The sequence below is a fragment of the Silurus aristotelis genome (genome assembly GCF_946808225.1).
Source record: "Silurus aristotelis genome assembly, chromosome: 6".
NCBI lineage: Eukaryota > Metazoa > Chordata > Actinopteri > Siluriformes > Siluridae > Silurus > Silurus aristotelis.
Window position 1 is genome coordinate 22,890,868 of NC_139579.1, and position 23,727 is coordinate 22,914,594.

A 23,727-nucleotide genomic window follows, 5' to 3' on the forward strand; every position below is an offset into this window, starting at 1 on the left:
CAGAAGATGTGTCCAAACCTTTGGTCTGTACTGTATGTATATATATATATATATATATATATATATATATATATATATATATATATATATATATACAGAAGACCATTCATCTCTGGTCTTTTTTTTATCCCTTTTTCCAACGTCCCTTGTGCTGGTTCTATTTCTAGTCGTCTTAAACGTTCCCCTGTAATCCTTGTTAAATTTCCAACCCTTCTAATCCCTTTTATAGTCAAATTGTTTAAACCATCAATACTATCAGTTAAAATCTGTGTTTGAACATGTTTTTTTGTCTGCACTATACTGAGACAGCTTAGTAAAATTATTTCCTATAGCAATTTAGATGATCTGTGGATTCTCTTATTCGAGAGTTTAGCGCTCATCGTCTGCCTTCCTTTTAATTATTTTAATGATTCTGTGTTGCTTGGGTCAATACAATATATTTTTAAGAGATACCACTTTGTATTTCTAGCATACAGCATATATATATATATATATACACACACACACACACACACACACACACACACACACACACACACAGTACAGAAGATGTGTCCAAACCTTTGGTCTGTACTGTATATATATATATATATATATATATATATATATATATATATATATATATATATATATATATATATATATATATATATCCAATACATTTTTCTCCAATAAGGATTAAGGTGATGGTACTTCATGTGGCAGCATCACAATATATAAATTAATGCAGATTCAGTGCAAGAGCTTCAGTTAAAGTTCACGTCACATCTTTACATCTCTATTAGAGTTTACATGGAATAGTGAGAAAAACACTGGGTGAGAAATAACATTGAATGTAGCGACAGTGACTCAGGGGTCATAGATTAGGATAAACCACATTGGGTCAAGCATAATCACTGTTTGAAATCCTGGTTAGCAGATAAGCATGCAAGCATACAGGAAAAGATAGGAAAGATAGACTTCAACAGCAGAAAACTATATTTTGTTTTAACTCTGTCAAACAATAACTGGACAGTTGAAGATTTAAAGAAAAAAAAAAAAAAAAATCTCCTGTACTTTTTCCGGTCTTCAAATGTTCATTTTGGTGAGTCTGTGGCCATGACAGGCTTAGTTGACAATAGAGGAACCTGATAATCTTTCACTGTTGTACCCCATGCCCGGGTTAATGTGTCATGTGTTCTGAGATGCTGTTCTATTTACCATTATTGTGAAGAGTATATTTGAATTCCTGTCTTATACAGTACAGACCAAATGTTTGGACACACCTTCTCATTCAAAGAGTTTTCTTTATTTTCATGACTATGAAAATTGTAGAGTCACACTGAAGGCATCAAAACTATGAATTAACACATGTGGAATTATATACATAACAAAAAAGTGTGAAACAAAATATGAAAATATGTCATATTGTAGGTTCTTCAAAGTAGCCACCTTTTGCTTAGATTACTGCTTTGCACACTCTTGGCATTCTCTTGATGCCTACTTTGTAGAACCTACAATATGACATATTTTTAGTTCACTTTTTTGTTATGCATATAATTCCACATGTGTTAATTCATAGTTTTGATGCCTTCAGTGTGAATCTACAATTTTCATAGTCATGAAAATAAAGAAAACTCTTTGAATGAGCAGGTGTGTCCAAACTTTTGGTCCGTAATGTATGTGTGTGTGTATATATATATATATATATATATATATATATATATATATATATATATATATATATATATATATATATATATAAATTTTTTTATTATAGTTTAAATTATGTGATCCATTACTTTATAGTTTCACAAACAGCAGTTAGAAATTTAACAGGAATGCTCTGATCTTTGTACCAAGTAACCTTGAGACATGAATGCAATGTGTAAATGGCTGCAGATGAGCACCAGAATTGGTTAGTGGCTTGAAACTGTATCCCTGAAGCCTTGGATGCAGTCTACCACCTTGATGGATGAGAATTGCAAGAAAATCAGTAAAGATCAAAACTTAAATGAAGAGTGATTTTAATTGGCTTAGTGTTATTGATTAATGCTCGTGTCTTCACTTAGTACTCCTCTGGTGCAATGCTCTTGGGTCAGTGTAGACAGAGAGAAAACAAACAGTCACTAATTCATTAGACCAGTTCATTATGTCTAATTCTTTCGTTTGTCCAGACCATGTATGACATTAATCAAGTAACCAAGTTATTGTTCTCTGAAAACAATTCCCAGGGAGGATCGTATACGCTGAATGACAGTAATGCTGACTCTAATCGAGTATGCTGAGAGGAAACATAGTACTGTAGCTCTTCCAGACTGAGTTTCATATAGATAAACATTTTAATGGAATTCAGTAAAATTATAGGTTTAGGATATGACTTTCATCACAACCCATAGACGTTAATGAATTCTTTTAAAAGTGCTGATGAAAACATTTTTGCTGAGAGAGAAGTGAGTGTCAAGAGTTGCAAAGGCTTTCTATTAAGAGAAGGAGAAGAGGTATGTTCAAAATTTCAACTCTCTTTAAAATCATTCTGCAAATATTTTTCAGGGTTTTGTGAATATTGAAACCAATAATTATTCTGTAGGAATCTGGAATCTGAAATAACTGGAAGGAATCTGACTTGTAAAGCATCCTGTCAATGTGTTCACAAAATACTCCACTGTATTTTCTACAATTTCTCCCAATGATAGTTTTACTGACATTTACAGATGTCTCAATGTATGTCTCCTAATAAGATGCCACTATTGACTGAATTTTAATCCCAAACACTGTCTATGCCATTTATATTATAATTGGGCCAAAGGTGTTAATGTTAACAAATACACACCAACACTGTGTAAGACTTGCACATACTGTACTTGAGAAGATTTTGTAACTTTATCATAGATTTAATATTTGTCAGTAACCATGAGTGATAGTACATTTAGGATAAATTACTATGGATAGTATATCCAAGTAGGACATGAATGTCTAAAAATTTTTATTGCACTGTGGTCAGACAAGCACAAACTATAGTGCTTTTAACACTATAATGTTTCAAATGGGTTCTCTTAATAATGTACATTTAATCATGTGTATTACCAGAATAACTCTAGGAATGAATTAAACCACTTCATCATATTAAACATGACACATATGTTATGCTTCAATGCTGAACTATATGTTAATGCTGCTTCCCGAACTATATAATTGTATTTTTTTAGGCTAATACTCATATGAGCAGCAAGACTCTAGTTTTTGAATATCCCTTTTGTCATACATCTGTAATTAACAGGGCTGTGCAGAGATACACTGCAATCAGCAACATGTTCTTAAGAACATAATGATACCTAGAAATAATTTTATATATATAATAGAACAATTTATATTTATACCCATATGCAGTGGACACAAGTGTACCCATACAACAACTGTACCCTTGTCCTTGACTGAATTTTAACACATGTTATTGTTTGCAGAGAACTTCTGAATGAACAGGATACGATTTTGGTGACCTGAAAATCTTGGAAAAGTTGTTGAATGCCACATGTGAGACTCAGAAATTAGCACAATTAGACACAGGCTGCAGGTAAGTATACTTCAAGGCTCTTCTCTGTTTTGGCACCGGGGATGGTGGATTGAACTTCCCCTAGATGTCCTTTAAATGACGATTGAAGACCTACCTCTTCCTGAAACACTTAAATTAGCACTTTCAAAGTTTGCTTTGTAGAATTCAAGAGTTATATTTATATTAAGTTTGTAATCTAGCGTACCAGTGTAGATTTATTCATTGCTAGAGACTCAAAGCACTTTTTGTACGTCGCTCTGGATAAGGGTGTCTGCCAAATGCCGCAAATGTAAATACCATTGAGCACTATAACCTGAAAAGCGATATCTGGCATCAAGAAACAGCTTGTCCTATTTTTTTTATGTATTTTTCACTGACATTCTATAAGCAACACATTGACTTTCATGAATATCATCATTAATTGAAAAGTCTTTTTTTATGTGAATTCACCTCAAAGCTCAGTCCTTTCATTTCAGAAGCACTGAAATTCAGATCAAAAGTGAGTTTCTTGCTCATAGGCCTCTCTAGTCCCTGACAGGCTAGTGTGGTGCTTTTGTGCATCTATACTGGAGATTTGGTAATGGGAGAAAAACTACCATGTTGTATCCCACATCCTCAAATATCCTCAGACAAAAAGCAGAGTAGCCGTGTCTCATCCGTAGGTCAATACTTCACCAACAGAGCTATTGACACAATAGAGTTTGAACCACTGCGAAAGTCAGATTCTCTAATCCACAAGTAAGGGATTTTATGCATTTCCTCTCCTGGAAAGGACTATTGTTGAGCTGCCAGATTCTGACCATATTTAGAGACATCCTTTCAGCACAGCTCAGATTTCTTATTGCATTTTAATACCATGGATCTTTCACAAATCCCATTAGAAGGTAGATTTTGAGTGTGAATGTCTCATTTCTAACAAGTGTTATTCATTTAGAACCTGGCAGATTACTGTACAGATATTTTGCCCATGACAGATTGATATGCAAATATTTTTTATTTCCTATTTTTGAGCCTGTACAAACAGCATTGCTACTTTATTCGACATGCAATGACAGGATGCATTAAAGTTGCATAGTTGAAGCTGAGGGAAGAGCAGAGGGAAGGTAAAATAATTTCAGAAATAATTTTTTGATTATTTAGCTGCCATATAAAAGGCGCTGTGTGGCAGATGGTGAACTGTGCATGTTTATTACCCAGTAGGCCAAATATGGAAAAGGTCATAAGCATGCCGTTCCTTCTCCAAAAACACTTTCATTCTGACACAAACCTTAGGTCCCATACAAGTATAACTGAGCTCACACAAAAAAAGATCCAGACAGCACATTTACACAAACATTTACACATAACATTACAGTGTTGCACATAACTTGTAACTTGAATTATGACACACACACACACACACACACACACACACACACACACACACACACACACACACACACTTAACAGACAGCCATTATTGTCTAAATAACTGGCAACAAAGGTAAGTACACCCTAAGTGAACATGTCAAAATTGTGTCCAAAGCGTCAACATTTTGTGTGAGCACCACTGTTATCTAGCACTGCTTTAATCCTCCTGGTCATAAAATTCACCAGAGCTGCATAGGTTGTTGCTGGGATCCTCTTCCACTCCCCCATAATGACATCACTTAGCTGCTGGATGTTAGACACATGGCACTTCTCCATCTTCCACTTGAGGATAGGCTTCAGGTCTGTAGACATGCCTGGCCACTCCATCACCTTGTATTGGGGTTGTTATATTGGAATACTGCCTTTCAGCCCAGTTTCTTCAGAAAGGGCATCATGTTCTGCTTCAGAATGTCACAGTACATGTTGGAATGTTTCCCTTAATGAACCACAGCTCCCCAGTACCAGCAACAGTCATGCAGCCACAGAACATGATGCTGCCACCACCATGCTTGAGTTTAGACAAGGTACAATTTTCTTGGCACTCCTCACCAGGGCGTCACCACACATGCTGGACACCATCTGAGCCAAACAAGTTTCTTAGTCTCATTAGACCACAGGACATGTTTTCAGTAATTTGTGCTCTTGGACACGTCGTCTTTAGCAAACTGTTTGTGGGCTTTCTTGTGAGCCGGCTTTAGAAGTGGCTTTCTTCTGGGACAACGGCCATGCAAAACGACTTGTTGCAGTTTGTGGCGTATGGTCTAAGCATAGGCAAGCGGCCCTTACGCTTCTGCAACCTCTAAAGCAATGCTGGTCTAATTTTTTTAAACCAGCTTCTGCTCCTGATGCACAGCACGAGGATTTGACTTCTTTGATCGACCCTTGCGAGGCCTGTTTCCAGAACCAATCTTGGGAAACCTTCTTTTTAGCCTAGGCCATCTTTTTTTTTAGAAACAATTCTAATTATCATATCCGCAGACTTTTCTTTTCCATTAGTGTGTCATGTTAAACATCCAGTGGTCAGTATGAGAGAACTGTACTCAAAGCACCAAATTTTAACTGCTCTAATACAAGATAAACAAATTTGTATGTTCCTGTCAGGCAGACAAAAACATGAACATGATGAATAGGACACGTGGCTTTGCATGATTACAGGATGTACAGCTGTTATCACTTCAGGTGTACTCACTTTTGTTGAAAGCTATTTTGACAATAATGGCTGTATGTTGAGTTATTTTCAGACGACAGTAAATCTGTACTGCTCTACAAACTGCACGTTGACTACAATATTTTCAAGTTTTATTTCTATGGTATTGTCCCTTGAGAAAATACTAAAATGGTTGCTGAAATGGGAAGAATGTACTCACTTTTTTTGAGATACTGTACATGAGGCTTAAAACTGGGTGAGGAACAGCCAAAATCAGCTACTAAGGTGTGTTTCGTGTCATAGGTCATACACCATGGCAAGACTGAGCACAGCAATAAGACACAAGGTAGTTATACTGCATCAGCAAAGTCTCTCCCAGGCAAAGATTTCAAAGCAGACTGGGGTTTCAAGATGTGCTGTTCAAGCTATTTGAAAAAAGCACTAAGAAACAGGCAATACTACAGACCTTAGATGCAGTGGTCAGCCAAGGAAACTTAAGGAATACAGCAGATGTAAGATGTGCTTAATTGGGTGTCTGCCAAATGCTGTAAATGTAAGTCTCCAAACATACAGCCAATGTCGTTAAAAACCATCTTCAGCATAGAGAGAAACAAGGAGTCCTGAAAGTAATAGTTTTGGCTGCAATAGAACTGTGATCTCACCATCATCGAGTCTGTCTGGGATTTCATAAAGAGACAATGATTTGAGGCAGCCTACATCCTCTGGTAATCTGTGGTTAATTTTCCAAGATGTTTGGAACAACATTCCTGCCGAATTTCTTAAAAAAATGTGTGCAAGTGTACAGTTTTTAGAAGAATTGATGTATTTATGTATGTAAAGAAATATTGATATAATTTGGATTTCTTTTCTGTTCATTTACTTTCCAGTAATGAAAATGCACTCTTAACATTTTAAATTTTGAAAGCATATTTATTGTAAAATTAGGTGTGTGTGTGTGTGTGTGTGTGTGTGTGTGTGTGTGTGTGTGTGTGTGTGTGTGTGATGTCTCATAGCTTCCAATCATCGCTTTGTGTGTAATTAATCTATATATTGTTGCTGGTCTTGTTTTTTTTTAAATGGATATGGATATGGATATGCCTGGCCAGTGAAAAGTAATAAATAATTTGTGTGTTTTGACATTTGCACTTAAAAAGAAAATTTTGTAATTCATAATTTTTACACTGTCAAGTACAGCTCGGGATCTGGACCTTATGATGGCTTATAAAATTTATAAACTCAATAAATATATAAATATGATTTTACAATTAAAACATTTTAAAATGTATTCATTGGCACAGTAAAATACCTAGTAACATTTCATTTAAAAGGTAACTAAGGATTAGAGTTTCTAAGGATTAATACAATTCTATATGAGGAATGATGGCTTATGTCTATAAAAAAAAAAGGCTTTGTGTGACTTTGCCTGTACATGATAAAGATTTTGAGAGATTGAGAGAACCATTCTCAATTAGGGGCAGAATGACTGAGATTGTTAATGTTTTTCATTATCTTGCATATATTTGCTTGATGCTTTTCACAATAAAAACATTTAAGACACATTGAAAAGGATGTAGAAGGTAAATGTAATGCTTAATAACTGTGTTACAAATGTCAAGTCAAGAGATTTAAAACCATCCATTTGGCTAACACATAGGCTTCATGAATAAATTAAATCATATTGAAATAGTGCTTTATAATAGTTTAAATGTAAATGAAGAACCAATACTTCAAATAAAAAAATAGTCCTATGAGAAGTAGCTACAAAAAAATACATCTACAGATTAACAATTAATAGAGACTGACAAAAATTCATAAGTGTTCATAAGTCTCAGTCGATACAGTATGGATCCTATTGTGCACAGGATAAGAGTATTTACCCTGGCTGGACTTAGAGTCCATCGTAGGGCACCATTGAACTAAAACAAACTGAAATATGGCCTGGCATTTTAATGAGGCATAAAGCTGAAGAAGATAAACTTCAACATTCAGTTGGTGTACTGAATCTATATGATTATATTTATATAAGACTCATACATGTATTTGCTGAACTAAATGTCTAATTAATTACATAAAAATTGAATGATGACAGATTGCAGCATACAGCAGGGTTTTTTATTGCAGTGGCATACAGATGTTTTTTTTTTTTTAAGTATGTGGTAGAGTGTCAGGTAAATTTTTCCAAAAGATAAAGAGGAGACAGGATGTTATCCAGGGTTACCCAGTGAAATTCACTTTCGGTCTAGAGGCCATGAAATGAATGACAACCAAAGTAGTTTTGCTGTCAAATTTAAAATAATTGGTTGAACTGAAAGCAAAAAAAAAAGATTATTAGAAACTAACTGTCAAATGGTCAAGTCAATTCATTTAAAATAAAGTCAAAATGTAAAAGCTTTTTGCTGTTCTTCAAAAGGATTTTACAGACACTCTGCCTTGTTTGTCGGTTGGTTTGTATGTTTTTCATTAAATGCCATGCCATCATCAATGGCTATTTACATAGAAGGATCAAGGTAGATAAGAAGACATTACAGCTAATGAGTCATACAGTGTTTCAGATTTGCCAAAAACAGTAGTTATATGAGGTCCTTCATTTTAACACTGAGCAATAATTCCGGTAAAGACAATGGGTCTTAAGTTCTTCGTTTTTTGATTATAATTTTACAAATTTTTTTTTTTTTACTCGTAATGGACAGAGGTTTTGATTTGTATTCTAAGCCAATATCACTGAAATACATACATAAAAACCTTCAAAAATTCAGTAGTCTGAAGTGATGGTTTCTCTTACCCTAAATGTTTCCTAACATTTGAAGAGAAGCATATCAATTACTCTAAAGTGTACATTCACTCTAGGACCTGTCTACTTGCAATGCTTGTGTCAGAATTCATATAAATTCTTGTAGATCATTTCAATTCATTACTGCCAGACATTTTTGCCAAGGTCAGCTGAGAAGGAGGCTTGGTTTCCCTTATATTTTGTCTCCCTCCCTCACTCTCTCTCTTTCACTCACACAAACAAACACAGACAAGATTTGGGCACTTTCTAGAGAGAAAATTTGCAAATCTGAGTAAAAAAATGAACAAAGCACTAAAATTTCACCAGGTTTTTGTGATTAGGTAAAACAATTGCACTAAATAAAAACTACTGCTTGTGTGTGTAGGTTCTCATCGATGCACAGGAGGGCCTAAAACCGCTATAGTAGCTTTTTACAGCAAGGTCAGTGTTTTTATCCTTGGTCAACTGAAAATTGTGCTGTGGATGGTAGAATAGAGGTGTCCCCCCCCCTCCTTTCCTGAGCTAATACTTAATGTCTGCAATGCCCTTTTCAACTTGGTTGGAAAGGACTAATCGCATCACTTCGAACCATCGCAAGGTCTTGTTGTCTTTATTTTGCAAACACGTGCAAACTCGTCTTCCATGTGTGGGTCATCAAACGCACCGTCAGGTGAGTCTCCCTGTTCTCTACTACAGATCTCAAAGGAGTCATATTATTATATTTTCAGCAACTTTTTCTGACATGCACTGTTTGTACAAAATTGAATCCATAAGCCTTGCATATTTACTTAATGCATCAATTTGTTGTGCTAGTCTGACAGAAAGAGCAGAGAGAGAGCTTGTTCATTGCTGTAAAACACAGGAAGCTGTAAGTGACCTGGTTAATAGACAACAGAAATAAATTGACTTCTGTCTGTTTAATTGGTAAAAAATAAAAGTGCTGTCCGTGAAAAGCCAGCTCTGTAAGTTAATTTGAGGCAGGGCATAGTTGAGAGCAAGCAATAAAATTATGCATGGAAGTGATTTTAGCCTGGCAAATGCTTCTATTTTAATTGCTGTCCATTCCGGGCCACTTCGTGTTCAAAATAACATCAAACACGTCAATTGATCCTTTTTTTCCTTGACCAAATATCCCACCCACAGAATGACATATTGTCCATGTAAAAATGGTGGACATACAATCTTGTGTAATCGCATCAGGGCAGTAATCTAATCAAAGGTCACTAAGCATTTACTACAAAGTTATCTAATTTGTATTAACTTTATGGGGCAGAAACCTCAATTTGATCAGTGATGTGCAGACAGCATTAATCAAAAAACATCCATTAATGTTGCTCTAAATTCTTAGCATTTATCTAAAGTAAACATAAGTAAACACATGAGTTTCTGGGAATAAAACTATTTGGAGGGGTTTGGTGGGTTTGTGTGTGTGTGTTATTGTTGTTTTGTGATTTTTCCTGCTTTGTGCTTTGACTAATTTCTGAAGAAAGCACCCAAATAAATAATATTTATTTTAAACACTGATATAGGCACTTGAGTCCTTTTATTGAATATAGACAAAATAAAAAAACGTCTATCTCTTACAGATTCTGTTTTCATTACTGTAGCCCAGTTGAGGTGAATAACATTCAAATGTTTGGAGAGGATGAAACATGCTATTCTTAACCATACTAATGTCTCTGTTTAAAATCCAGAGACAGGCTTTTCACTGAGATTCCCTTACAGAACAAACCTATTTTGTTCTATCTCTGTGAAAGAGAATAAATTGTGCTGGGGATAATGTTGCTTCTATAAAAATTTGACTTATTATATCCATTATAACCTCCAGTCTCACTTAGACTTGATGGTTGTAGACAGGAGTTCCAGCTCCAGCACCACTTCTTTTTATTCCAATTAAGATGTCCACTAATGGTTGTCCTGCCTTGGTGGCTGAGATAATTCTGAGGGAATAGGGAAATTCAGGAAGAGCAATTTAGGAGTCCCTCCCCCTCAGCACACACCCCGCTGTCACACACACTTCGTATCCCCGGGTTTTCCGTGGCTCTCCTGCGCCCGTTGCCAGGCAACCCTGGGCTGCATTGATATGCACAGCAGAGGGAGCTGGGGATGCCGGCTGCCTTTGGAGTGTAGCAGCAGGAGCGTCAGCGCCTGAGCTACACTTCCCTCAACAACACACACTCTTCACACAGCTCACGGTACATCACGCAGGAGGGCGATTTACTCTATCACTCTTCTTTACTCTCTTCCTCTCTCCTTAAAGTAAATTAACTAGTCTCTTATTTTTGATGCTCTAGTCATGGATGCTGAGTGCCGTCTGAAACTCTTTTAGTTCAGTCAGAGGAAAGAAATTTGGATTTAAGTTTAAACGATGGGTCAGAGCTGTGGAGGAAAAAAATACTTTTTTCTGCCTTGTTAATGGAAACAGGGTGGAGTAAAACAAAAGAGATTGTTCTCTTTCATCCTTTCCACTCCTTCAATCGCTTTTAATTGTCCTTAACTCAGCTTTATTTCACAACAAAGAAGAAGAAGTAGTAGTGATGGTAAGAAGGATGTGCTAAAGAAACTGATGACAGCTCAACACAGGCACAAGTGAAATGAAACAGAGCATATATTACTGATCTACCTTGGGAGGCTACCAAACAAAGGGATTCTGAACCTGAAAAACCTCTTTCACACTGGAAAGTCTTTACAGATCCAGAATGAATGGAGTTAACTTGTGTGTTAGTTGCCTGGGATGCCTTCTAAAGCCAAGAAGGCAATCCCACCCAGCATGCACAATGCTATGTTCCTCCTGATGCTGTGCAAGGTAAGAGTGAATGTATTCTGTCACAACATGTTTAACCTGGGGGACTGGGCACATTACAGAACAAGTGCAATCAAGCCAAAGTGATGAATGGTAGCTAAATGTACAATATCTTGTTCTGCTTATCTTGTTGAGAAATATCTTGTGTAAAACATAAATCAATATAAACCATGTATAAAATTATTCTAAACAATAGATATGATTAAGCAGGTGTCATTTGAGTGAAGCAATATTACAGTTGCCCATTTAGTTTAAAATCAAATGAAGTTGTGAGATGTTTCTACCACAGTATTTCACATTTATATACACTAGATTGGAAAGTTTTCTAAAATCCATCATTTAACTGCATTTTTATATAGCAGAAAACTTCTGTATACAGATCCATATTTTTATAACTGCAGAAAACTGTGTGAGCTTTTGTGTACATGTGTGTGTGAGTGACATACATGCAAGCACAACTAAATATATTGGGTGTTCTTTATTTTCATTCCATTAACACCAATGCCGAGAATAACTTTTCTTGTCAGAGCAGGTTATTGTACTGAGACATTTGATATGCTTTGAAATATCCAAGAGGCAAAAAATGTTACACCTCAGTGCTCCAGAAAAATCCATTCTGCCCATGTTTAAACCGTTTTTTGTAGATTTGTCGGGTTTCCCCCCCCTCATGCTTCTTTTGCCCCCAATATATTTTGCAGCTGTGATAGTTTCACAGATCTGTTCCTCTTTCGGTGGGAATTGCTTTACAGGTTCAGCCACTCTTGAAGCATGTCATACCACTCTTCAAGGTGAGGCAATCAAGTTTATTCTAAGCTGTGACTTTTAACAATGCTACTGTATGTATGTATGTATATATATATCACACACACACATACGTATATACACGTATATACACTGTATATACTGTGCTCTTCTTGCCTAGGGTGTCTCTTTTGTCCATAGTGTCATCTGATTTGAAATAATATTTAAAATATTAGTTAGTAGATTTTATTATTTATTAGTTGATATAAGCAATTTCCTGGTGCATAAAAAAAAAAGCCGGATTGGTACATAAATATTGACCACAACTGCAAATGGTTCTGCTCTATGCATGTTAAACAGACTCTTTCCAGAAACATGATTTAGCACATGCATGCAGCGTTTGTATTAATTCTATTCACCTCATTAAGCCTGTGTTGGATAAAACAAATGGTGCTTTATTATAATCTTATTTGTCTGAAGATGCAAAATATTCCATTGTGCAGATTGGTACAACGATTTTGAAAAGTTTTTTTTTGTTTGTTTTTTTTTACTTATATAGAATGTACAATATTATGGAAAGCTAGTTATAGTTCAGTTTGAACAGAATATTGGTATTATAGAAATGTGCATTTTATTTTTCTTGTATACATAGCTATACATTTCACTTGATTATGATCAAGGTGGATCCCAATTTAATATGTAAGCCACAGTAAAGTTTGAGAACTCTGTATCAATTATTGATTAACACAGTTTGATACATTAATTGTTGAATTCAATCTATGTATTTCCTTTGAAATGTCATCAGTGTTGAGTCAGCTGTCCATGCTTGCTCGTCTCTATGAGGGATTAGCTTATTTCTTTGTTTTAATAAAAAAGTTAATAGAAATAAATACAGTTTTGTGCACACAGGAACCAATTATATAGCCTGTGGACACTATATGTTAGCTTTTTAATAACTGAACAGCTGCTCTGACTAATGAAGTTTCCCTACTCACAATTTGGCAAGACTGACATACTGTAGCTCTCCTCTGAACCCATTTTTTAATGAACATAGGTTACTTGTCTTTATATACATAGCAGCAGATCTATTGTTGTAGACAAAATAGACCATTATCTTTATAGACAGACCAGTCCATCATCCTAGAAGTGCCCTAGGGCAGAGCACTGCTATAGATACCAAGTGGAAATACTCTCCACTTGCTTGATAATAAATGAGTACAACAAAAAACTCTTCAGTAAGCTATCAAAACGACAATTTCACACCAAACTAATTCTCTGGCTAATTAATAAATACATCATTTTGTTTTATTACATTAATACCCCCATATTTTGCCTACATAAATATTATAGTCATACAGTACAGAAAAGGGAACATCAGTTGGTCATTACTTTACTAAAATAAAAAAAAGTTGACATTTAATGGTTCATAAACATTTGTATTATTGATGCTTGCGATGGTCAAAGGCTATATATTTTTGCAAACAGCTATATGACTTTGATCAAAAGGTCTAGGATGTGGTTAACAAAACATGGCAAATTCCCACCATAGATTGATCAAGGCATCAATTAAATTGTACCACTTTTGCAATTGCAAATGAGCCTTGGCAATCATTGTGTGTGTGTGTGTGTGTGTGTGTGTGTGTGTGTGTGTGTGTGTGTGTGTGTGTGTGTGTGTGTGTGTGTGTGTGTGTGTGTTAATTATAGTTAACAAATGCAGTCATCACAAACCACAAAACAAACTACATTTTGAACTGACACTTTGATGGATGATACATGAAATGCAAACTGAATGTTAAATACACAGTTATGGGTAACTCGGGATGAAAGCATTCATGAACATTTATACTGTTTCTCAAGATGTTACCAAGTACGGTTGGAATTTAGATGTGTTTTTTGTTTGCTTACAATCCATGTTAAGAAAATAAGAATAAAAAAAAAAAAGTGCTGAAAAAAAGTGCTGCAGTTCCAGGATCTGTAGAATTATAGCATTAAAGACAATTATACTTAGGTTCACCATGTTAAGCACAAATCTTTCTGAATCAGTCAAGATTTTTAATATAAAAGTCTTTCTGCCAGGAAGCTGCTATGAAACCAAAAGGTTACAATAAAGGCAAATTCATGCACACAGTCTTAGTATCCAAAGCCCCTAATAAACTATAATTCTAAAAGCATAAAAGCAACATATTCTGTCCATTCTATCCATGTTGCCAAGGAATGTTTTTGAAATAAATCGGTGAAAGTAATCACTTGGTAACTTTTCACCCCAAGATAATGTAACAGCAAATGCATATTCAACATATTTGCTTTGGTTCCAAAATATATTCAGCTACTGAGCATATATAATTCAGTGGACAATGTAAATTAATATATTTTTGATGAAAAATCTTTTCCTTGGCCTTGAATAAATCATCTATAAAAAGCTGGAAGAAAACCTGAGCAGCATGCATGAAACATCGGCGCACAAGCAATACTTAACGGATTTCTAAAACTGAATAAATTTGTTTCTTTGCTAATTGTTTATGTAAAAAAATATATCTGTTTCTGTGCAGCACCAACAATGACAAATTTACTGTACCACTTTTAAAACCGGCATCATGAATTATGAAATAAATATCATGCCTTGCTGCATTGATATGCAGTTACAGCACAGTTAGATTTCATTTATTCATTTTATTGATTTATTCTGTTCAAATATCCCAAATCAAAATCACCCATTATAAGAATATGATGGAATAACAGTTGTGATATGTTACAATGCTACAAATAATAGAAATTCAATTCAATTCAGTTTTATTTGTATAGCACAACAATGAACATTGTCTCAAAGCAGCTTTACACAGATAATGTGCTGATGAAAAAATGAATAATAATGTTCTTTATAAGTACAAGTTTGTCCCTAATGAGTTAGCTGGTGGTGACTATGGAAAAGAAAAACTCCCTGAAATGGCATAAGGAAAAAACCTTAAGATCCAGACTCAAGAGGAAACGCATCCTCATCTGGGTGGCACTAAATGTCCATTTAGGAATAAGAAACATTATTTAAAAAAAGATTATAAATAAGCAATAGTAATGGTGCTAAACATAATAGTCAGTTACAATACAACATTAACCAACACTTTACTGCACTACTTGACTTCAGCAAAAGCAACATTAACAAAATAATAGTTAGATAAAATTGGTTTTAAATGTTAACTATTATTCAATTCATTTAATAAGTTCAATATCATCAATGGGTTTGCATTCTGCAGTTCCAACATGGTTTACTGATGCACAGTTTGTGTTTTTGTGTTTCTTCTTTAACAGACTGGTCTAAGAAGGCAACTGCAGACTACTTCAGAGAAAATGGTAAACACTTCTCATGGTGATGAAGAAAAAGGAATTCAAGACAAGGAAAGCAAGGAGGAAACCATTTTGGCCATGCTAGGCATTATTGGGACTATCCTCAACTTAGTTGTTATCATCTTTGTGTACATCTACACAACACTGTAAACTACAGTGCTGTGTGGGAGACCTATACAGAACATCATAATGATGTATGCCAAAATGTTCAGTCTGGAAACGTACGTTAATGATGCTGAGAATGATCACAGACTGTACAGACAACACCATGCTAGCATCCCCCAGAGGCTCAAGAGTAAATCGTGGGACAGCAATTCCCTTGTGGTCTGCATCAGAGGATATCGATGAGAACTTTATTATTTGTCAAATATTTACTACTTTCTTCAATTTGTAATCAGCATTCCAACGTCTGCAAGCCATGGTGGGTACTAGAATTTCTGTGTATAGAACAGTTCACAAAATGATTATCAGAAAAATGGATGTGACATTATTGGAAGCTGAAAGTTAGCTGATGTACAGGACTTTTTCCACGTACTACTTTTCAGAAATTTTAAGATTTTACATTGCTTGGGTTGTTTTTTACACGTATGTTAAGAACCTTCATTAAATCCTCTCACTTGGCAGTTTTAATGAAAGTTTCAAAGAATCATTCAGAATATTTGCTACACTATTTATAACAATTTGTTTGTGATAATAATATATTGCAGTAAGTGTCACATTATAGATGATCTGTGATCAGAAACAAATCATAATTCTACAACTGAATTTAGCTACATTTTCTGCAGAAAAAAAGTTTTTTGTTTAAAATGTGTGTAAACATTGAACTGCACTATCAATGTTTAAATATACAGCCCTGGCTAACACACTATTATATGTTACTCTACCTAACTTTGCAATATCCTTCAAGATAAACAATATATTATACATATATTGCCTTAAGTAAAAAAAAAAAAAAAAAAAAGTCCATTTCCCTGTCTGCATCATAACCACTTCCTATGTAGACAATATATTGTTCTCCTTGGCAAGGCATACCTTTACTTAAGAAAATAATCCTGCATTCCATTCTTACTTACACTTATTTCCACAGAACTGTGATGAATAAACCATTTCAGTGAAAGACATTGAAACCTCCACTCCATAAACATGTGTAATAGAAATAAGTTTACATTGACACCAGTTAATACACAGTATTAGTGTATAACATGCATTGATAACAAAACCAAAATGCTTTAAAACATCTTTGCAGAATGAATGTCCAGTATATATGTATGCATGTTCTTCTTGTAAGAATCTCATTTGTCACTTAATGAAGTGCCTGTGTTTTAATACGACAGTCAGAACACCTACTCATTTACTCATCTCCAAAATCTATTAAATTTAATTGATATTTGCTCAGTTATAGCCTATTCTACTGATTAATCCACATATAGATGTCTGTAGTATAAAGTTAATTTACCAATGTAGCATTAATAGCAGTTGAGCGTCGTAAAAACAAGAACACATTGTACTTTGTAAATTTTTCAAACATAAAGTTATATTTCACATTTTTTATACAAATGCTTATTCAGCATACAGTCGACTGTACTTAAACTGCAAAAATGGTATAATGTCATTAGCCATTTGTGTTTAAATTTGGATTGAACATTTCAGATCATGTAATTTTTCAAAGTATCCATCAGTTTCAAATACCCATGAGTTTGCTTCTACTTTCATGTTACCTGGGAAAGGACACAGAAACGTTTTCTGATCGATATATCTGATGGTCTATCTGTTCATGTAAAAACATTAAAAGCCAACTACAATTTAGTAAACATGTACTTAGTCTTCAGTTATGTCTGTTTTTATGAATGTTTTCCATTAATTTCCATTATATATTTCTATATTAAAAAGGTCTAATAAAAGCCATGACATAATCCATTGTATACTGATATGAATGTAACATTCTATAATCATATTTTTGTCCAATATGAAATATAGAAAATGATATAGGAAAATGTATTCTTGGTAAAGTAGGACCAACAATAGAAAACTACTTTTCTCTTATCATTTAGGTCACACATGTGTCAAAATAATTTTGTATTATTAGAATTCCCTGCTATCTGTAGCCAAGTGGAATAAATCCTGTTTGGACAAAATGACACAGAGATGGAGAGAGATGGGGAAAGTGGCATACTAAAAACAGCTTAACTCGTGTATGTGAGTTCCAGAGATTAGGCAGTAAACCAAACAAACACTGTTATTTGAATATTTCCCAGCTGAATAAATCGAGTTGAGTGGGCATTCTGTCAGTTTTACTGGAGTATGCAGATGTATAGCATTTGTTCAGTGCATAGAAATAACAAATATGAACCCACCATTCATTATGCAGTATAAGCCTTCTCGAATATCTGTCAGTCTAAATAATCATATTTAGTTTAGTTTTTCATTTAATCATATATTTATTTATCCTTAATAACCAGTTTATACCACTTAGGGTCCAGCACCTGGATACAGCACCTATTGCAGACCCTAGAGTGCACAGCAGGAAACTCTCCAAAAGTTTATAACAGGGACACATTCAAATTCATTCCCACATTAATTTACACAGCATAATTCAGCACAGCCAACCTGCATGTTTTAAGACAGTCAGAGAAAACTGGTACAAGCACTGGAGAAATATGCAACTCCACACAGTAATATAAGCTTGAGATGGAATAAAAATTCCTGGAGTTGTCAGACAGCTATCGACTTAACAGTAAAGAAATCCCAAAATGATTATTTTGCTGCACATGTATGACAAGAAATACTGTTAAAAGTGACCAGTTCAAAGTAACATTCCAGTGTTTATACAATCCTGCACAAAAGTGTTAAAATCTTGTAGAAAATTAGTGCAAAGCTAAAATGGCATTAAAAACAATCACTGTGAGCATTTCTTCATAAAGGAATCCACTATGAAGAGTCTAAAATAATCAAATAAAATAAGGTAGTATTTGATGTGACAATATTTTCATGTAGTTTTAAGGAACTTTGGCTGAAGCATCTTTTGGAATCTGTCAGTTTTTTGCATGTGGTCTATTATGTACTAATGTTAAATTGAGACTTATAAGAATACGATATGCATTAAAAACACCAAAAGGTTATTAAGCTTAATTATTGTAGGATTATATTAATAGTTGAATCCAATCTTGCCTGCTCGGCATTAATAAAACAGAAAGAGAAAATTTGGATTTAAACTTGTGAGCTTTTAGTGAGGCATTTATGAATCAACAGGACCTAGCAGCTTTTTGTTGTGCTAGGATTTTCATAGCATTTATATAAAAATTCATGCAATACGGTTTCCTGGATGGCTAGAGCTTCTTTTTTTTTTTTTTTTTACACTGTCTGAATCTATATTGTTGAAATAAACATAAGTGTGTGTATCAAGTGTATCATAAAAATTGTAGTTAATGGAAAGGTTTTGTGATACTTCTCAGCACTTTGAAGTAGTTTTTTTGTTGTTTCTTCCCACAGAAATCAATATATATTTAGGAATTATAGTTTACTTACCCACTATAGAAATGGAAAACATTTGCTGTTGGGTTTCTTGAAACCATATGTCACATCACAAAAACAATACAAAATCTGCTTGCTTATTCCATCTGATGAGCAATTAGGGTTTCAGAGAGTCTTCTTTGTATTTCAGTTCTCATTCACAGCTTAGCTCAGTAAGCTGCTTCTTGTAATTAAGCACATAACTATCAAAATGCAAATACAAGTTTCTATACATATCTGTACTTAAATCTTCCTCGACCAGATCCATTATGCAGATGTTTACATATATTTATTTATAGAAGCTGCTTCTCTCATTGTATCAGGCACATAATTAGAGCTTGAATGTGCTGCAAGTTTAATTTGTTTTCGTAGCTGTTTTTACAGTGTGCTTTCTACCTGTCCAACAGTACAGCCAGGCCCTTCTGAAGCACATTACAGTTTGGGCGATGACTTTTTCTGGCAGAGTTAACAGAGTGAAATGGTTTCTCCCAGCGTCAAACACCTCTCATAAATTTCACAGGGAGTGCACACATTTCTACTGGCCTCAACATCTATTCAAGCGTTGCAATAAATCCTGTGATCTAAACTAGAGCGATGCTGACACCCATGACAAATCCTAACTCTAACATTTAGAAAAAAGAAAATGAAGGGACGAGGATGAAGCAAATCTGATTAGCAAGTTTGGCTGAATGTTACACAGCCTTTTTACTCCTTTTTTTGATGATGGCATTTGGGTGAAATATTTAGCATAACAGAAATCTAAAAGTTCTGAAGTTTTTGTTGTTGTGGGTGAAACAAAATCTAATTCATTTCTAATTCATTAAATTACATCATTTAAATGATCTTACATTATAGCACATCGCTTGACATTAAAATGATTATAGTCAGTGTGACTACAAACTCAAAATCATTCATTATTATAAAACAAATCAAACAAACGACTACAGTAAATGTATTGAATGTTAAAAGGTTGCATTGACCGTTATCTTGCTTTTTATGTTTATTCATTATATTAATGAAAAATTTGACTTGATTGTTGCAATTTGATGACTTCTATGTGTAACAGACAAAAACTAGGATTTTTTTGAAAACAATATTTATAAATTAAAATATACATTTTGGCATATTTGATGTCAGTTATAACTAAAATATATTGGTATATTACAATAAAAACTGTGAATTATTGCATTGCTGCAAAACAAAGACAATAATAAGTATGACTGCTAGAGAAAGAGCCTGATTCTTTTTTTTATCAGATTCTCTGTAAAAGGACAGCTAGGCCAGGTATTTGTGTTACTGCATTCATCATTTCAGTAAGTTTAAATTTACAAGGTCATTAAAAGGTATTATATAGAAATCTAAAGGACCAAGCAAATCTGTTTTTGTATAGGATTAAAGATTAGAACTCTAGGGTATTTTATTTAAGTTTCAGCCACATAACAATGCAGTTAACAAAAATGGTAGTTGGTTTATTCATAGTGTTTATTAAATAATGGTATATTCACTGAAAGACATCCAGCAGTGCATCACATTCTTCCCTTTAGGATTAAGAAACTCTTTGGAAACATCTGTGTGGGTACCATACATGCCCTCACCACAGAACTAGAAATGCTCTGACTGATGATGACAGCTACAGCAGTGAAAGGATCTGGCAGCCCCATCACATGGGCACATCTGCCTAAGTCTAAAACTGATTAATTAAAACTGAAACAAGTGACCTTGACTAAATTGTACTCTTTCACTTTGTGGGAAGGGGTGGCTTTAGAAGATGTGTGTGAAAACTGCTTACATTATCGGAGGGAACTTTGATAGAAGGAACAAAGGAATGCAGTTGATAATCGTTCCAAAGATATGGTGCAACAAGATGATTAACAGTTGTTTTCTTTTATTTTTTTATTTTTTAGTTAAAAGTTTACTGGCTTACATTGACTTTTATAAGGTTTGTATTTCACCACCAAACTAAGATTTTGAAGTGTGCTACAAACATATAAAACAAATATATGCTGCTAAGCAGAGCCCTTAAAAAAATAAGGGTTAAAAAAAACAAGATAAAAAAATAAAATTAAGAATAAAAAATATCTTTGGTGTTAGAGTTTTGGGCCACAAACAAGCTGCCAGAAAAGATTCAGTGCATCTTGGCATAAATATGAAGTATCTGCAACTATAGTGGACAGGATAATGGTGTACAAATAAAGCAAAACTTTTCCAAAGACTTCATGATACGCAAGAAGTTGACTTAATTTCATGGCTGCAAAATGTCCCCCCACAGAATTTCAGTCAGTGTTTTTTCTGTTAATTTGGCGCCTGTATATATGAATAATTTTATTATTATTATTATTTTTTTATTATTTTTTTTTTTTAGAATTTGTAACCATTTGGAATTGTATTCGGTCATTTTTATGGCTTTTACTTTAGCACTACAAATATACAGGATCAGACAACAGCTGATGGTAACCATGACCAACTTAAACCAGAGGACATCTATTTTACTCCACAGAATCAGATTGGTGAGGGGAAAAAAAACAAAGAAATGGCTACAGGAGGGCTGATTTCTCAGCACGTATACTCCTGAGCTAAAGTTTCTCTACAATGGAAAATCAATGGAGGGTAAGTGTCTACTTGTACAAGCACTGCTGTTTTTCTCTCTTAGAACTCAATCACAGCCTAATCTACCCTGAAAACACAGCAAGTCCAAGTCCATGGCCTGCGGAATACTTCAATTACACAGTTACAGAGCTAAGAAAGAATGTACTTGCCTTGCAATACAGAGCTTAAATCTTTGCTAGGTCAAATATGTTGATTGCATATAGTATACTCAGAAATTTCAGTGCATTTGTGTTTCTGAAAGGGCAAAGCTCCACTAACAGTGGACGAGAGAGGAAACTAAAGAAATCCCAACCATCTACAACAATAGATTTCCTTCAAATAGCAAGTGTACTAAGAGAGACGTGTACTAAAAGATAGTCACATAATAAAAAAATAAATAAATAAATAAATAAAAAAACACAAGGCGGCCAGGGGTAAGCAAACGACAAAATGAAATACACACCACTAGCTCTAAATTAAGCCTACAAAAAAATAAATAAATAAATAATTACACAATTTACTTCCCCAACACTCTAAGAGAAAAAGATACAATAAACAAAAAGGCTCTTACCAACTTACAAAACATCAAAACATGACAATGGCTGGGAAAAAGCCCATAACAAACATAACACAGGGTGTAAAAATTCAAGTGGGCCGAAGGAGGAGAAGAAGAGGAGTAAGACGTCTACAGAGACAGCAGGAAAAGGAAAAGTTTAGGAGAGTAGAGGTTAAAGTTGGTACTTTAAATGTTGGCACTCTGACTGGTAAAGAGAGAGAGTTAGCTGATATGATGGAGCAGAGAAAGGTAGACATGTGTGTTCAGGAGACCAAGTGGAAAGGGAGTAAAGTCAGGAACATTGGAGGTGGAGGTTTAAACTGTTCTATCATGGTGTGGATAGAAAGAGAAATGGTGTAGGGGTGATTCTGAAGAAAGAGTACAGTAAGAGTGTAGTGAAGGTGAAGAGAGTTTCTGATAGGGTAATGAACATTACCCTTGGAAGTTGAAGGGGTGATGATAAATGTCATCAGTGCCTATGCTCCACAAGTGGGTTGTAAGATAAAGGAGAAGGAAAAATTCTGGAGTGAGTTAGATGGAGTTGTAGAAGGTGTACCTAGGGACTATTAGAACGATTGGTGATTAGGGCAGACTTTAATGGGCATGTAGGTGAAGGGAACAGAGGTAATTAGGAGGTGATGGGTAGGTATGGCCTTAAGGAGAGGAATGTGGAAGGGCAGATGGTGGTAGATTTTGCTAAAAGAATGGAAATGGCAGGGGTGAATAAGATGGTGGAAACTGAAGGAGAAAGACTGTAGTGTAAGGTTCAGGGAAGAGGTCAGACAGGAGCTCAGTGGTGGTGAAGAGGTGCAGGATGATTGGGCAACTATTGCAGAAGTGATAAGGGAGACAGCTAGAAAGGTCCTAGGTGTGACTTCTGGAAATAGAAAGGAAGACAAAGAGTCTTGAGAAGTGCAGGAGAGCATAAGGAGAAAGAGGTTGCCAAAACAGAATTGGGATCGACAGAGTGATTTGGAAAGTAGGCAGGAGAACAAGGAGATGCGGCAGCAGGTAAAGAGGGATGTGGCGCAAGCCAGGGAAAAGGCATATGAGGAGCTGTATGAGAGTTTGGAAACTAAGGAAGGAGAAAAGTATTTGTACCGTTTGGCCAGGCAAAGGGACCGAGCTGGGAAAGATGCAAGTTAGAGCAATAAAAGATGGAGATGGAAATGTGTTGACTAGTGAGGAGAGTGTGTTGAGAAGATGGAGGGAGTATGTTTAACAGCTGATGAGATGGTGAAGCAGGAAGTGGATCAGATTAGTAAGGAGGAAGTGAGAGCAGCGATTAAGAATATAAAGAGTGGAAAGTCGGTTGGACCAGACGGTAGAACCG

At 34.9% G+C, this 23,727-nt stretch overlaps 1 protein-coding gene and 1 long non-coding RNA gene across 2 annotated transcripts in view; one reads left to right on the forward strand and one right to left on the reverse strand.

The window, feature by feature from the left end:
• The window catches only part of LOC310728300, a 48,538-nt gene that overhangs the window by 9,950 nt on the left and 14,861 nt on the right, over positions 1 to 23,727 (reverse strand). The gene's annotated exons all lie outside the window — the stretch shown is intronic.
• Positions 11,154 to 16,553, forward strand: tunar (TCL1 upstream neural differentiation-associated RNA). The gene is made up of 2 exons (XM_083545392.1): positions 11,154 to 11,665; positions 15,707 to 16,553. Exons 1-2 carry the CDS (start codon positions 11,594 to 11,596, stop codon positions 15,890 to 15,892), a joined length of 258 nt encoding a protein of 85 aa, XP_083401518.1. The 5' UTR covers positions 11,154 to 11,593; the 3' UTR covers positions 15,893 to 16,553.